Genomic DNA, 13,222 nt, shown 5'->3' on the forward strand with positions numbered 1-13,222 from the left:
GATTTGGATTCTTTTTATTTCTTTTTCTTCTCTGATTGCTGTGGCTAAAACTTCCAAAACTATGTTGAATAATAGTGGTGAGATTGGGCAACCTTGTCTTGTTCCTGATCTTAGTGGAAATGGTTTCAGTTTTTCACCATTGAGGATGAAGTTGGCTGTGGGCTTGTCATATATGGCCTTTATTCATTTGAGGAAAGTTCCCTCTATGCCTGCTTTCTTCCAATCCAAGAACATGGTATATCTCCCCATCTATTTGTTTCATCTTTAATTTCTTTCAGGGTTTTTATCATAAATTGGTGTTGAATTTTGTCGAAAGCTTTCTCTGCATCTATTGAGATGATCATATGGTTTTTCTCCTTCAGTTTGTTAATATGGTGTATCACGTTGATTGATTTGCGTATATTGAAGAATCCTTGCATTCCTGGAATAAACTCCACTTGATCATGGTGTATGATCCTTTTAATGTGCTGTTGTATTCTGTTTGCTAGTATTTTGTTGAGGATTTTTGCATCTATGTCCATCAGTGATATTGGTCTGTAGTTTTCTTTCTGTGTGACGTCTTTGTCTGGTTTTGCTATCAGGGTGATGGTGGGCTCGTAGAATGAGCTGGGGAGTGTTCCTCCCTCTTCTATATTTTGGAAGAGTTTGAGAAGGGATAGGTGTTAGCTCTTCTCTAAATGTTTGATAGAATTCGCCTGTGAAGCCATCTGGTCCTGGGCTTTTGTTTGTTGGAAGGTTTTTAATCACAGTCTCAATTTCAGGGCTTGTGATTGGTCTGTTCATATTTTCTGTTTCTTCCTGGTTCAGTCTTGGAAGGTTATACTTTTCTAAGAATTTGTCCATTTTTTCCACGTTGTCCATTTTATTGGCATATAGTTGCTTGTAGTAGTCTCTCATGATCCTTTGTGTTTCTGCGGTGTCAGTTGTTACTTCTCCTTTTTCATTTCTAATTCTGTTGATTTGAGTCTACTCCCTTTTTTTCCTGATGCGTCTGGCTAATGGTTTATCAATTTTGTTTATCTTCTCAAAGAACCAGCTTTTGCTTTTATTGATCTTTGCTGTTGTTTCCTTCATTCTTTTTCATTTATTTCTGATCTGATCTTTATGATTTCTTTCCTTCTGCTAACTTTGTTGCAAAATGGTGTGTGGCAGGCAGGAGGAGGCCCTTTTTAAATGCCAATGGTCTGCAGAACCTGCCTGTCATTATTGTTGAGGTGGCCTGAGAACACCATGTAGCAGGGCTGTGAGCGAACTGGCAGAGGAAGTGTGTGAGGTGCGCCTGCAGACCCATCTGTTAGAGAGTGTCCTTCAGGGAGTCAGGGTTGTCTTCCTCATCGTCCTTGTAGTAATCCTCTTCGTATTTACATGTGGCGAGAATATCAGACAAGAGTTAAGCCGTCCTCCTCCTCGTCATCGTCCTCCTCCTGGTCCTCCCACGTGTCACTGGAGTCATCTTGGCTCCACTCTGCAGGGGCGGCCTGGCGAGTGGCATTGGCCTCCATGACGTTGAACAGCTCATTGATGATCAGCTTCAGGATCTTGACCAGCAGAGGAATGTTGGTCCAGCGCTCAGGGTTCTTGGCCGACTTGGAGCGGGTGCGGGTGCCCTCGTCCAGGCCGTAGATCTCCTCGCCCTTCACGCAGATGTCCTGTAGCCACTCGTCATCCGCGTTGATGCCATGCTGGAGCAGCTTACACAGTGCCGCAGAGCTGACTTTGCCCTCGTACTGCCCGTAGAACAGGTGCTGCTGGCTGGTCCACTCGGCCATCGTGAACTCCAGGGCGGGCTTGCCTCTGGGCCCCAGGAGGCTGCACAGAAACTGTAGGAGGGGCTCCAGCTGAGTGTGCACCTGGTGGGTGAACACCATGATCAGGGACTGCATGACGCTGAGCATCTCTGCCTGCTGCGTCTAGCTGAGGATGGCATGGAAAATCTGGTCCGGGCTCTCCCCCAGCTCCCACCCCGCCTTGGAGATGAGGGTGGACACGGGGCGGCCCGCGAAGGCGGTGGTGAACTTGGAGGTGCAGGGGCCCAGGAGCTGGCCCACCACCTGCATCACACACCACAGCCCATTGTAGCCATGCAAATCAAACCACGATGAGCTGTCACCTCACACCGGTCAGCATGGCCGTCATCAAAAAATCTACAAACAATAAAAGCTGGAGAGGGTGTGGAGAAAAGGGAACCCTCCTGCACTGTTGGTGGGAATGTAGACTGATACAGCCACTATGGAGAACAGTGTGGAGGTTCCTTAAAAAACTAAAAATAGAGTTACCATACCACCCAGCAATACCACTCCTGGGCATATACCCTGAGAAAACCATAATTCAAAAAGGTGCATATACCACAATGTTCATTGCAGCACTATTTACAATAGCCAGGTCATGGAAACATCCTAAATGTCCATCAACAGATGAATGGATAAAGAAGATGTGGCACATATATACAATGGCATATTACTCAGCCATAAAAAGGAACGAAACTGAGATATTTGTAATGAGGTGGATGGACCTAGAGTGTGTCATACAGAGTGAAGTAAGTCAGAAAGAGAAAAACAAATACCATATGCTAACACAAAGGGGAAGCTGGGATGAAGTGAGAGAGTGGCATGGACATATATACACTACCAAGTGTAAAATAGATAGCTAGTGGGAAGCAGCCGCATAGCACAGGGAGATCAGCTCGGTGCTTTGTGACCACCTAGAGGGGTGGGATAGGGAGGGTGGGAGGGAGGCTCTAGAGGGAGGGGATATGGGGATATATGTATATGTATAACTGATTCACTTTGTTATTCAGCAGAAACTAACACAACAAGGTAAAGCAATTATACTCCAATAAAGATACATATTAAAAAAATAAAGCCTTCCTGAAGCCAACGTTTTTTTCTGTGTATATTAGTTTTACCTTATTGCATAACAGATGACCAAACTTAGCATTTTAAAACAACGTTCGTTTATTATCTCCACACATTTGTGGGTCAGGAGTCCATGCAGCTACCTGTGGCCTCTGCTCAGGGTCTCACAAGTCCACAGTCAAGGTGTCAGCTGGGCGGCATTCTCATCCGGAGGCTGGATGAGGGAAGAATCCACTTTTGAACTCATTCAGGTTGTTAGCAGAATTCATTTCCTTGTGTATCATGGAGCTTCTTCCTGGCTCTTGGCTGGAGGCTGCCCCCCACCTTCCAGAGGTAGCCTGCAGTTCTCTGCTCTGGGGCCCTCTCCATGGACTGTTCACAGTTTGGCTCTTTGCTTCTTTAAGCCAGCAGGAGAATCTGTCACTCCAGTCAGCTCAGAAGGACTCTTACATAAAGTAACATGTTCATGGGTGTGGCATCACATCACCGTTGCTGTGTTCTGTTGATTAGGAGCAATTCACAAGTTCTGGTTGCAGTTGCCCACACAAAGGTGTGGACTGCAGGAGGTGGGAATTTGGGGAGGTTACCCTATTATAGTGTGTTCACCACACTACTCATCTGGTGAAAGTCCTGTAATGCCTCTATGTTGTTGCATTACTCTATAACCCTCCACTATACATGAGCCCTTTCTTGTCTCTATCCACCTCTAAATATTTACCTTTATTAAAATTTTTTGACTTTGCTACTTTTTTTCTTCCAGTTTTATTGAGGCATAATTGACATGCAGCACTGTATAAGTTTAAGGTGTACAGCATAATGATTTGACCTACCTACATCATGAAATGACGATCACAAAGAGTTCAGTGAACATCCCTCATCTCTGTAGACACAAGATTAAAGAAATAGAAAAAAATTGTTTTCCTTGTGATGAGAACTCTTAGGATTTACTCTCTTAACTGTTTTCATATATAACATACAGCAGCATTGATTGTATTTATCATGTTGTACATTAAATCCCTAATACTTATTTCTCTTGTAACTGGATGTTCACACCTTTTGACCAGCTTCATCCAGTTCCCCCTCCCCACATCCCACCTCTGCTAACCATAAGTCTGATCTCTTTTTCTGCGACTTTGTCTGTTTTTGAAGTGTAATTGACCTAAACACTATGTTAGTTCCTGTTACACAACACAGTGATCCACTATCTCTATGCATTTCAAAATGATCACCATAAGACTAGTTACCATCTGTCACCCTACAAAGATATTCCATAGTTATTAACTATAGCCCCCAAACTGTACATTTTATACCTGTGACTCATTTTGTAACTGGCAGTTTGTACCTCTTAATCTCCCTCACCTACTTCTCTCCTCCCCTCAAACTCTCCCAGCAACTGCCTGTCTGTTCTCTGTATATATGACTCTGTTTCTCTTTTTTATGTTTGTTCATTTTTTTTGTTTTTTTGGATTTCACATATAAGTGAAATCATACAGTGTTTGTCTTTTTCTTTCTGACTGATTTCACTTAGCATAATACCCTCTAGGTCCATCCATGTTGTTGCAAATGGCAAGCTTTCACTTGTTTTTTTAATGTCTGAGTAATATTCCATTTCATATATGTGTGTGTGTGTATATATATATATATATATATATATATATATACATACACACACAGCACATCATGTTCTTTGTTCTTTATCCGTTGATCTGTTGATGGACACTTAGATTGCTTCCATATCTTCTTGGCTATTGTAAATAACGCTGCAGTGAACGTAAGGATGCATATATCTTTTCTAATTAGTGTTTTTGTTTTCTAAATACCCCAGAGTGGAGTTGCTGGATCATATGGTCGTTCTATTTTTAAATTTTTTGAGGAATCTCTATATTGTTTTCCACAGTTGTTGCACCAGTTTACATTCCCTCCAATAGTGCATAAGGGTTTCCTTTTCTCTACATCCTTGTTATTTTCTCCAGCCAGCGCTTGTTACTTGTTGTTTTTTTGATAGTAGCCATCTAATAAGTGTGAGATGATATCTCATTGTGGTTTGATTTGCATTTCCCTGATGATTAGTGATGCTGAGCATCTTTTCATGTGCCTATTGGCCATGTGCATGTCTTCTTTGGAAAAATGTCTATTCAGATCCTCTGCCCATTTTTCAATTGGGTTGTTATTTTTTTTGATGTTGAGTTACATGAGTTCTTTGTATATTTTGGATATTAACCTCTTATCAGGTACATCTTTTGCAAATATCTACTCCCATTCAGTAGGCAGCCTTTTCATTTTGCTGATAGTTTCCTTTACTGTGCAAAAGCTTTTCAGTTTGATGTGTATTACTAAGACCGATGTCAAAGAGCATACTGCCTATGTTGTCTTCTAGATATTTACCTTTAGATATATCATGGTAGAGACTGTGTCCTCTTCATCTCTCTGCATCCCTTTGCACCAAGCATAAAACTTGGCACTTAGTTGGTCTCAAGTGAACTTTTTAAAAAACAGATTTATTGAGGTTTAATTATTCAGTGAACTTGCAATAAATGAATGAAGATAAACATAGGGCTAACATATTGCAAATTTTAAAGCATTTGCTGATAATTTTTAAATAAATAATTGATTTGCCTAATATATTTGAAGTTTTACTGGCTCTTCCTTCAAGACAATAATTGGTAAAATGAATTATAAGATAAAATAATATAATAATCATTTCTAGAGCTGTGTAACTATGAATTTTTTCATGATACAACTTCATGACATGTTATCTAACCAGAAAATTTTTTTCTTCTAGATGAGCAAGAGATAGTACAAAAACGTACTTTTACAAAATGGATCAACTCTCATCTGGCCAAGGTAAAGGAAACTACACAGAGTTCTGTGTTTACTTAGTTTGAGCCAATACATCATTAAACGCACAGTTTAAAGTAATGCTGCTGTGGCTATTGTCATTATAACTAGTCAGTAATGTTGGCACCTATCAGTTTCATTGTGGCATCTGCTAACATTTTTTCAAAGAAAATTAACAGATAACCAGAGTCGAAAGCAGTTACTTCATGTCAATTCCATGAATCTTGATGAAATATTTCATTTAGTTGTTTCTTCTGTACTGATGTGTGTCATATCAGAAGGAGAATTCATGCTGCAGTTTTGTTTGTGTTTGTTTGTATTTGGAGCAGAAAAAAGCAATGAGTAGTCTGCCCTGAGCAAAGAATTTTATCTAAGGAGATCGTGTCTGGGCTCCCCTCTCAGGTGCTCTTATAGAAGAGTAACCATCGTGGCAGGACACTACAAAGGCTAATCAGTCTGAGATTATCCATACTGACCTTAGATTGTATCAGATGACTGGGTATCCATACATTGTAATGACTTTGAACATAGATATTAACATAAAACAAATTTCCATGTAGTTACATTACAAAAAAATTAATCTCTTATAATGCTGATGAAAAAATATGTGAACCAAAAAACATTGCATTTGTAAAAATAAACGCAGATGACAGGACAATTGTCCTGTTCAGTTAGAGGATCTTTGCCGAGAGCAGTGCCTAAAGTGTGCAAGGCATAATCCTACGAGCAGTTTTTGATTGGGGACTCCTCCAAGGCCTCTTTTCATACTTCAGAAGCAAACAAAGCATGGCAACTTATTTCAGTCCCATTGTACAAATTGACTGCTTACTGTGTGTCTATGATAGGCTTTGGAGACAGGAAAAAAGCTAGTAAGACACTTTCCTAGGCCTTGGGAAGCTCAAAATCCAGCAAAAACAGAAGACTAGATTAATGTCTAGGGCTTCCTTCGTGGCGCAGTGGTTGAGAATCCACCTGCCAATGCAGGAGACACGGGTTCGATCCCTGGTCTGGGAAAATCCCACATGCCGCGGAGCAACTAAGCCCATGCACCACAACTACTGAGCCTGAGCTCTAGAGCCCGTGTACCACAACTACTGAGCCTGCGTGCTGCCACTACTGAAGCCTGTGCACCTAGAGCCTGTGCTCCGCAACAAGAGAAGCCACCACAGTGAGAAGCCTGTGCGCTGCAACGAAGAGTAGCCCCTGCTCGCTGCAACTAGAGAAAGCCCGCGCGCGGCAACAAAGACCCAACGCAGCCAGAAAGAAAAAAAAAAAAAAAAAAGCTTAAAAAAAAAAAAGAATAATGTGTCTAGATACAGGATATAATGGGATTATCTTTCCTATAATCTCCCCAAAAGCCACTTGGTAAAATTGGAATTTTCTGCCCCAGTGGCTGCACCCAGAATCTGCTCTGTGACAAGGCACTGAATGCCCTTGGGGCTCATTTTCTCAAGCTTTGGCTGGTGCCATCTGGCCCCAGCCACTACTTATACTCCAGAATTGTCATCATTTGAGGACAGTTCTTTTTTTTTTTTTTTTTTTTTTTTTCTGGTATGCGGGCCTCCCTCTGCTGTGATCCTCCCAGACCGGGGCGCGAACCCGGTTTCCCTGCACCGGCAGGCGGACGCGCAACCGCTGCGCCACCAGGGAAGCCCGAGGACAGTTCTTTTTTTTCCAAAATGAAAATAGAGTTATTGTGTTTTCATATCATGAAAAGGTTACATGCTAATTGTAAATCATTATGATAATAAACTTCTTAGAAAGTTTAATGAAAATAAAAATCACCTTAAATTCCACAATCCTGATATAACCATCACTGCCATATTGATCACCATTTTTCTACAGGCTGGCATACACAATTTCACATAAGTGGTTATAGACCACTTATTCCGTATTCACTTATTCACTTATTCTGTATGCCTCTATTCACTCAGCACATCTGCACATTTCCCATGTGACTAGATAGAGCCACATAATCATTTTAATGGCTGAACAATACTTTGTCATTATAAATATAATAAAATTCTTTATAAATTATAAATCATAATTAGCCAGTTGTCTATCAATGGTTATATAATTAGTTTCCAGTTGGTTAATATTATATAAAATATCACAGTTAAAGTCCTTGGGCATATATATCTGTACATTTGTGTGATTACTTTTCTTAGGATAAATTTCTAGAAGTGGGTGGATAGTCCACAAGTATACATGTTTATAACTTTAATATATACCGAGAGCTTATGAGAATGCCCATTTCCTTTTACTATTAATCCTCTTTAACAGTATTTTCCAGTCTGGTGAAAATAGTTTATAGCTATTTTTATATTTTTTAATAGGATTGAATATCTTTGCAGAAGATTTTAAAGCAGAATTCCTGGGACACACTTATCTGTGTTCTGAATTCTTAAAAGGAAGCTAAAATTGGAATGTGTGCCATGGCACACAGTATACAAAGGGCCTTTGTGGAAGGATTATATGCCAAGAATTTGTTTTCGAATCTTTTTTTATCACCATTTTATCATTGTTTCAAGTTACTTTACATATTTATGTGATAACTGGGTATTGGAAGGGGCTCTACCAGTGTGTGCCCTTTTATGTTCTTTTTTTTTTAGTCCTGCTTTGTGACCTCACTCCTGCTATTTCCCGTCTAAATATCTAAGTCCTACCCTTAATGTGTAGCACATACCTCTCTCATTCATGAAGTCATTTCTGGCCATATGTGAAACACTGAGCAAAAGCTCCAGAATGTTAGCAGTTTCCCCTGCACTCCTCCCCTAGCGCCATCCCCCTGCCTTCTCTGCTGTTCCTGCCTCAGGTTTGGTAGAATCAGAATCTCAGCACTTCTCCAGAACCTGCAGCACAGGTGGAAAAGTTCAGCATGTCTTTTTTTTTTAATGTGCTCAGAGTATTTTAATTTAAAAATATGCTAGAGATTAGAGATTTCATGTATTTTGTGTATGTGTGGTCTGTGGGTCTATGAGTATTTGCCTATGCTAGTAGAAGATAGCTAGTTTCTTTTTTTTTTTTAAGTATTTTATTTATTTGGCTGCGTCGGGTCTTAGTTGCGGCACGCGGGATCTTTGTTGCGGCATGTGGGATCTTTCATTGCAGCACGTGGGCTCTTTGTTGTGGCGTGTGAGCTTTAGTTGCCCCGCAGCATGTGGGATCTTAGTTTCCAGACAAGGGACTGAACCCGCGTCCCCTGCATTGGAAGGTGGATTCTTAACCACTGGACCACCAGGGAAGTCCCTAGTTGTTTTTTTTTTTTTAAAGAGAAAGAAATTTTTTTTTTTTTTTTTTTACTTTTGAATCATTGCATTTGGATTTACCACTGCATTTTTTTTTTTTTTGGAATATAGTTGATTTACAATGTTTTGTTAGTTTCTGCTGTACAGCAAAGTGAATCAGTTATACATATACATATATACACTTTTTTGAAGATTCTTTTCCCATATAGATCATAACAGAGTATTAGAGTATTGAGTAGAGTTCCCTGTGCTTATTAATTATATATTCTATATATAATAGTGTGTATATGTCAATCCCAATCACCCAGTTTATCCCCACCCTCTGCCAGTATGTCTTAAATGATTTTATACTGTTTCATATCTCACCTTCCCAACAACATTGTAAAGTCTTCAAGGCATGTGCTAATTCTTGGAGTTCTTTGTAAATCCTAATAGCTCTAAGCACAGTGCTGAGTACCACGCAGAGGGGCTTAACGAAACAGCAACAGCAAAGATTCTTTATCTTTTCTTATTTTGTTAGAGTAGTAAAAACATCAATCACATGAGGAAAAAATAACGATTAATGTCTGGCACTGTGCTAAGTGCTTAACTCAGGTTATTTTATAGCATACTTCTTCATACACCTGGCCATGGGTGCTGCTGAGATTTTAATGCAGACGTGAATCTGAAGTCCACTTGGTTTCCCTACTTTACACATTTTTGCGTCGATAGTATCATTTCAAAAGACCCAGAAAATTATTACCTCTGCAACTGCTCCATTGTAACCTTACTGCGATAGAGATTTTTTTGTTGTTGTTCTTTTGTTTTCCCCTCTGTGCTTGCTATTTTTTCTTTCTTGGGCCTTGAAAACTGAAACAGTGATACCTATGCTTGTTATCCGGAACTTATTTATACTGACATCGTAGTATCTTACCAAATGTAGCCTGCAACTTCATTGGAAAACATTTTCCTTTTCTGACTCACTTGTAGTTAACAACATTTCGAAAATAAAATCTGACCACATTACCTTGCTTTGACGGTTGAGAGTTTTAGGATAGCTGCAGAGTGGATGTTTATGTCTGCGACTGTAGTTAACAACATTTTGAAAATAAAATCTGACCACATTACCTTGCTTTGACGGTTGAGAGTTTTAGGATAGCTACAGAGTGGATGTTTATGTCTGCGACGGTCTCAGCAGCGGGTCCCGTGATTCCCTACTCCTCTCTCTCTCGTACCCACCCTTTGCTTGCCTTTATCCCTATTTGAGTTTCCTATTCCAGCTCTATTTCTCTCTCATTCTCCCTCTCACCCCGCTTCCATTCCTGTATCATCTCTATCTCTCCCATCCCATCTCCTTCTCCATCACACCTCCACCCAGCTCCCTTTCCATCTGCATCTCAATCACTCCATCCCTATCTTTATCCCCACTCCCATCTCTGTTTCTATCTGAACACTTTCTCTATAAAAAATATGCAACCTGTACATCCTAGGCTTCACAGTCTCCTTGAGGTCACATTTACATACACGTCCAAATTTAAATGGAAGCCCACACTTCCCTCCCCATTGCAGTGTGCTGACTTACTTCTGAGAATGATAATACCTTACCTGGCACAGAAGCAAGGTCAGGTTCCTATCTTTCATCTGGCCTCTGGACAAGGACACTGTGTCACTTTTCCTGCTTGCTCCCAGAGTCACTGTGTGATGCTAGAGTGTGCCCATCACTCTAGCAGCCCTGGCGCAGACGACAAGCACCTGCAAGACACGCACACACGCATACGCGCGCGCACACACACACACACACAACACACCCACGCGCGCGCACACACACACACACACACACACACAACACACCCACGCGCGCGCGCACACACACACACACGCCCCTACCTTAGTCACCTGGGCTCCACAGAAGCATATATGATGCCCAGAATCTCACTAAGTCTCTCGTGAAAACAGCTTCTTAGATTTTTGGTCTTCAGCTCTCCTTTACCTTTTAACAACACATGAATATCTCCCCGGGCCCCTGGTTTTCAGTCATAGAGCAGGTCCAAAGCCATACTCAGAATCAAAATCTTTCTCACTAGAAAAATAATCCACAGAGAAGCAACTTGAGCTGCTTCAAGGTCTTTCCTTATCCTCCAGAGATTCTTTTTTTAAAAAAAAAATTAATTTATTTATTTTTGGCTGTGTTGGGTCTTCGTTGCTGGGCCTGGGCTTTCTCTAGTTGCGGCGAGCGGGGGCTACTCTTCGTTGCGGTGCGTGGGCTTCTCATTGCGGTGGCTTCTCTTGTTGTGGAGCACGGGCTCCAGGCGTGCGGGCTTCAGTATTTGTGACTCGCGGGCTCTAGAGCACAGGCCTGGTAGTTGTGGCGCACGGGCTTAGTTGCTCCGCGGCATGTGGGATCTTCCCGGACCAGGGCTCGAACCCGTGTCCCCTGCATTGACAGGCAGATTCTTAACCACTGCGCCACCAGGGAAGCCCCTCTTCGGAGATTCTTGAGCCAACTTTTCCTCTTCTTTCTTGCTTATTAAAAAACCAAAGCCAAAGGTTTGTCCTATAACAACAGTCTGCTCCAAGAATGGAACCGTAATTGCTGTCAGCTTTGAAAGGACCTGGTGTTCTGTAATTTGTTGGGTCAGATTGAGTCTGGTTTGGTGTATTGTTTATGTCTGTTTTTTTTGCCCAGTAAATATGCAACCAACTTAGACCTAGTATTAGTCAGCTTGGGCTGCTGTAACAAAATACCATAGACTATGTGGCTTAAACAAGGAACATTTATTTCTTGAAATTCTGGAGGCTGGAAAGTTCAAGACCAATGTGTCGACTGATATCAGTCCTTACATGGCAGAGAGAGAAAGAACTCTGGTTTCTCTTCCTCTTCTTATAGGACACTAATTCGTTGTGAGGAATTTATGATCTCATTTACACCCAATTACCTCCCAAAGGCCCCACTTCCAAATACCATCACATTGGGGGTTAAGGCTTCAACATATGGATTTGGGCGGGGGGACACACAAACATTCAGTCCATAACCGGCCACAGGTTTATCCTGAGCTCTGGCTTGAAGCATATGAGAATTTCTTCCAAACCTCGGTCCAAGAATGATGTAAGTAATGAGCTTGTCTCCTCTTTCATATCAAATGTTTGTTTGTGTTTCAGTTCCTATTGTACATAGTGCTGTGCTTTGGAATGGCTTCAGATATCTAATAACCAAATAATTCAAAATAATTAAAATGCATTTTATTCCTTGGTTGTGTGTGTGTGTGTGTGTGTGTGTGTGTGTGTGTTTCCTACAATTTTCTGTTGACATCTACCAATAAAGGCAAGGAAGTGACCCATGTCAAAAATATTTTTATGCTGGTGATCAGATACTAGTCTTAATTCACCTATTACTTATGCTATATAACATGCCAAGTTATTTTATCTCTGAGAACAAGAAAGGAGAAAGTGCTAAATTGGCAGGAAAAAAAGAGTTTCGACTTTCTTCTAGAATGCAAGTTGTAAGTATTTTGCAGGATCTCAATTGTCTGGGAGCTTTTGCACAAGTCATGGGAATTTTTGTGGATTTAAACTAGAGTGATAAACCATCTCATCCTAAATTCTGTGATTATGTCTTGCTACTGCAATGCCTTCTTTAAAGATTTTAAGCAAACTAAAAAAATAAACACCTTATTTAGAAAGAAAACTTTATATGTCAATTATATCTCAATAAAACTGGAAGAAAAAAATTATACCTGTTTTCTCAAAAATCTTCTTTGGAAATTGACTGTTTCCAAAAATAGCTTTAATAATAAGTTGCAGCAGGTTTACAGAGCTGGGATGTTGAATTGAGAAGCAAAAAAAATTGATCCTCTGTCCTAAGATCATTCAATGTTGGGTGCATTGGGAGATGTTCAAAAGATGCTTTGTGGAGATAAATTTGGGGAGGGTTTTTAATGGGAAATTTTCATTTTTCTTGTAGGCTGCTTTGCTTAGTTGCAAATAAGAAAACTATTTACTGCTAATTAAATAAAACAAACTCTTTTACTGATGACATTTTATTCTATTGTAACAATTCTTTATAAATATTTTGACAGTAGTATGAAGACATAGGGTGCAAATAAGAGAGAAATCTGTTTTCAAAAAATACACTTTTCTTAAAACAAAAATTTATATTAAAAATAGGAAAGGGCTTCCCTGGTGGCGCAGTGGTTGAGAGTCCACCTGCCGATGCAGGGGACACGGGTTCGTGCCCTGGTCCGGGAAGATCCCACATGCCGCGGAGCGGCTGGGCCCGTGAGCCATGGCCGCTGAGCCTGCGCG

The 13,222-nt window shown here is 40.7% G+C and overlaps 1 protein-coding gene across 1 annotated transcript in view; it reads left to right on the forward strand.

Annotated features, from left to right (window-relative positions):
• SYNE1 (spectrin repeat containing nuclear envelope protein 1) overlaps positions 1-13,222 on the forward strand; it is a 482,398-nt gene that overhangs the window by 60,110 nt on the left and 409,066 nt on the right. The window contains exon 2 of the mRNA XM_028494818.2: positions 5,638-5,699. Within this exon, the coding sequence (XP_028350619.1) occupies positions 5,638-5,699 (62 nt within the window). The remainder of the gene's footprint in view (positions 1-5,637; positions 5,700-13,222) is intronic.

Source organism: Physeter macrocephalus, chromosome 10, assembly GCF_002837175.3.
Source record: "Physeter macrocephalus isolate SW-GA chromosome 10, ASM283717v5, whole genome shotgun sequence".
Taxonomy (NCBI): Eukaryota; Metazoa; Chordata; class Mammalia; order Artiodactyla; family Physeteridae; genus Physeter; species Physeter macrocephalus.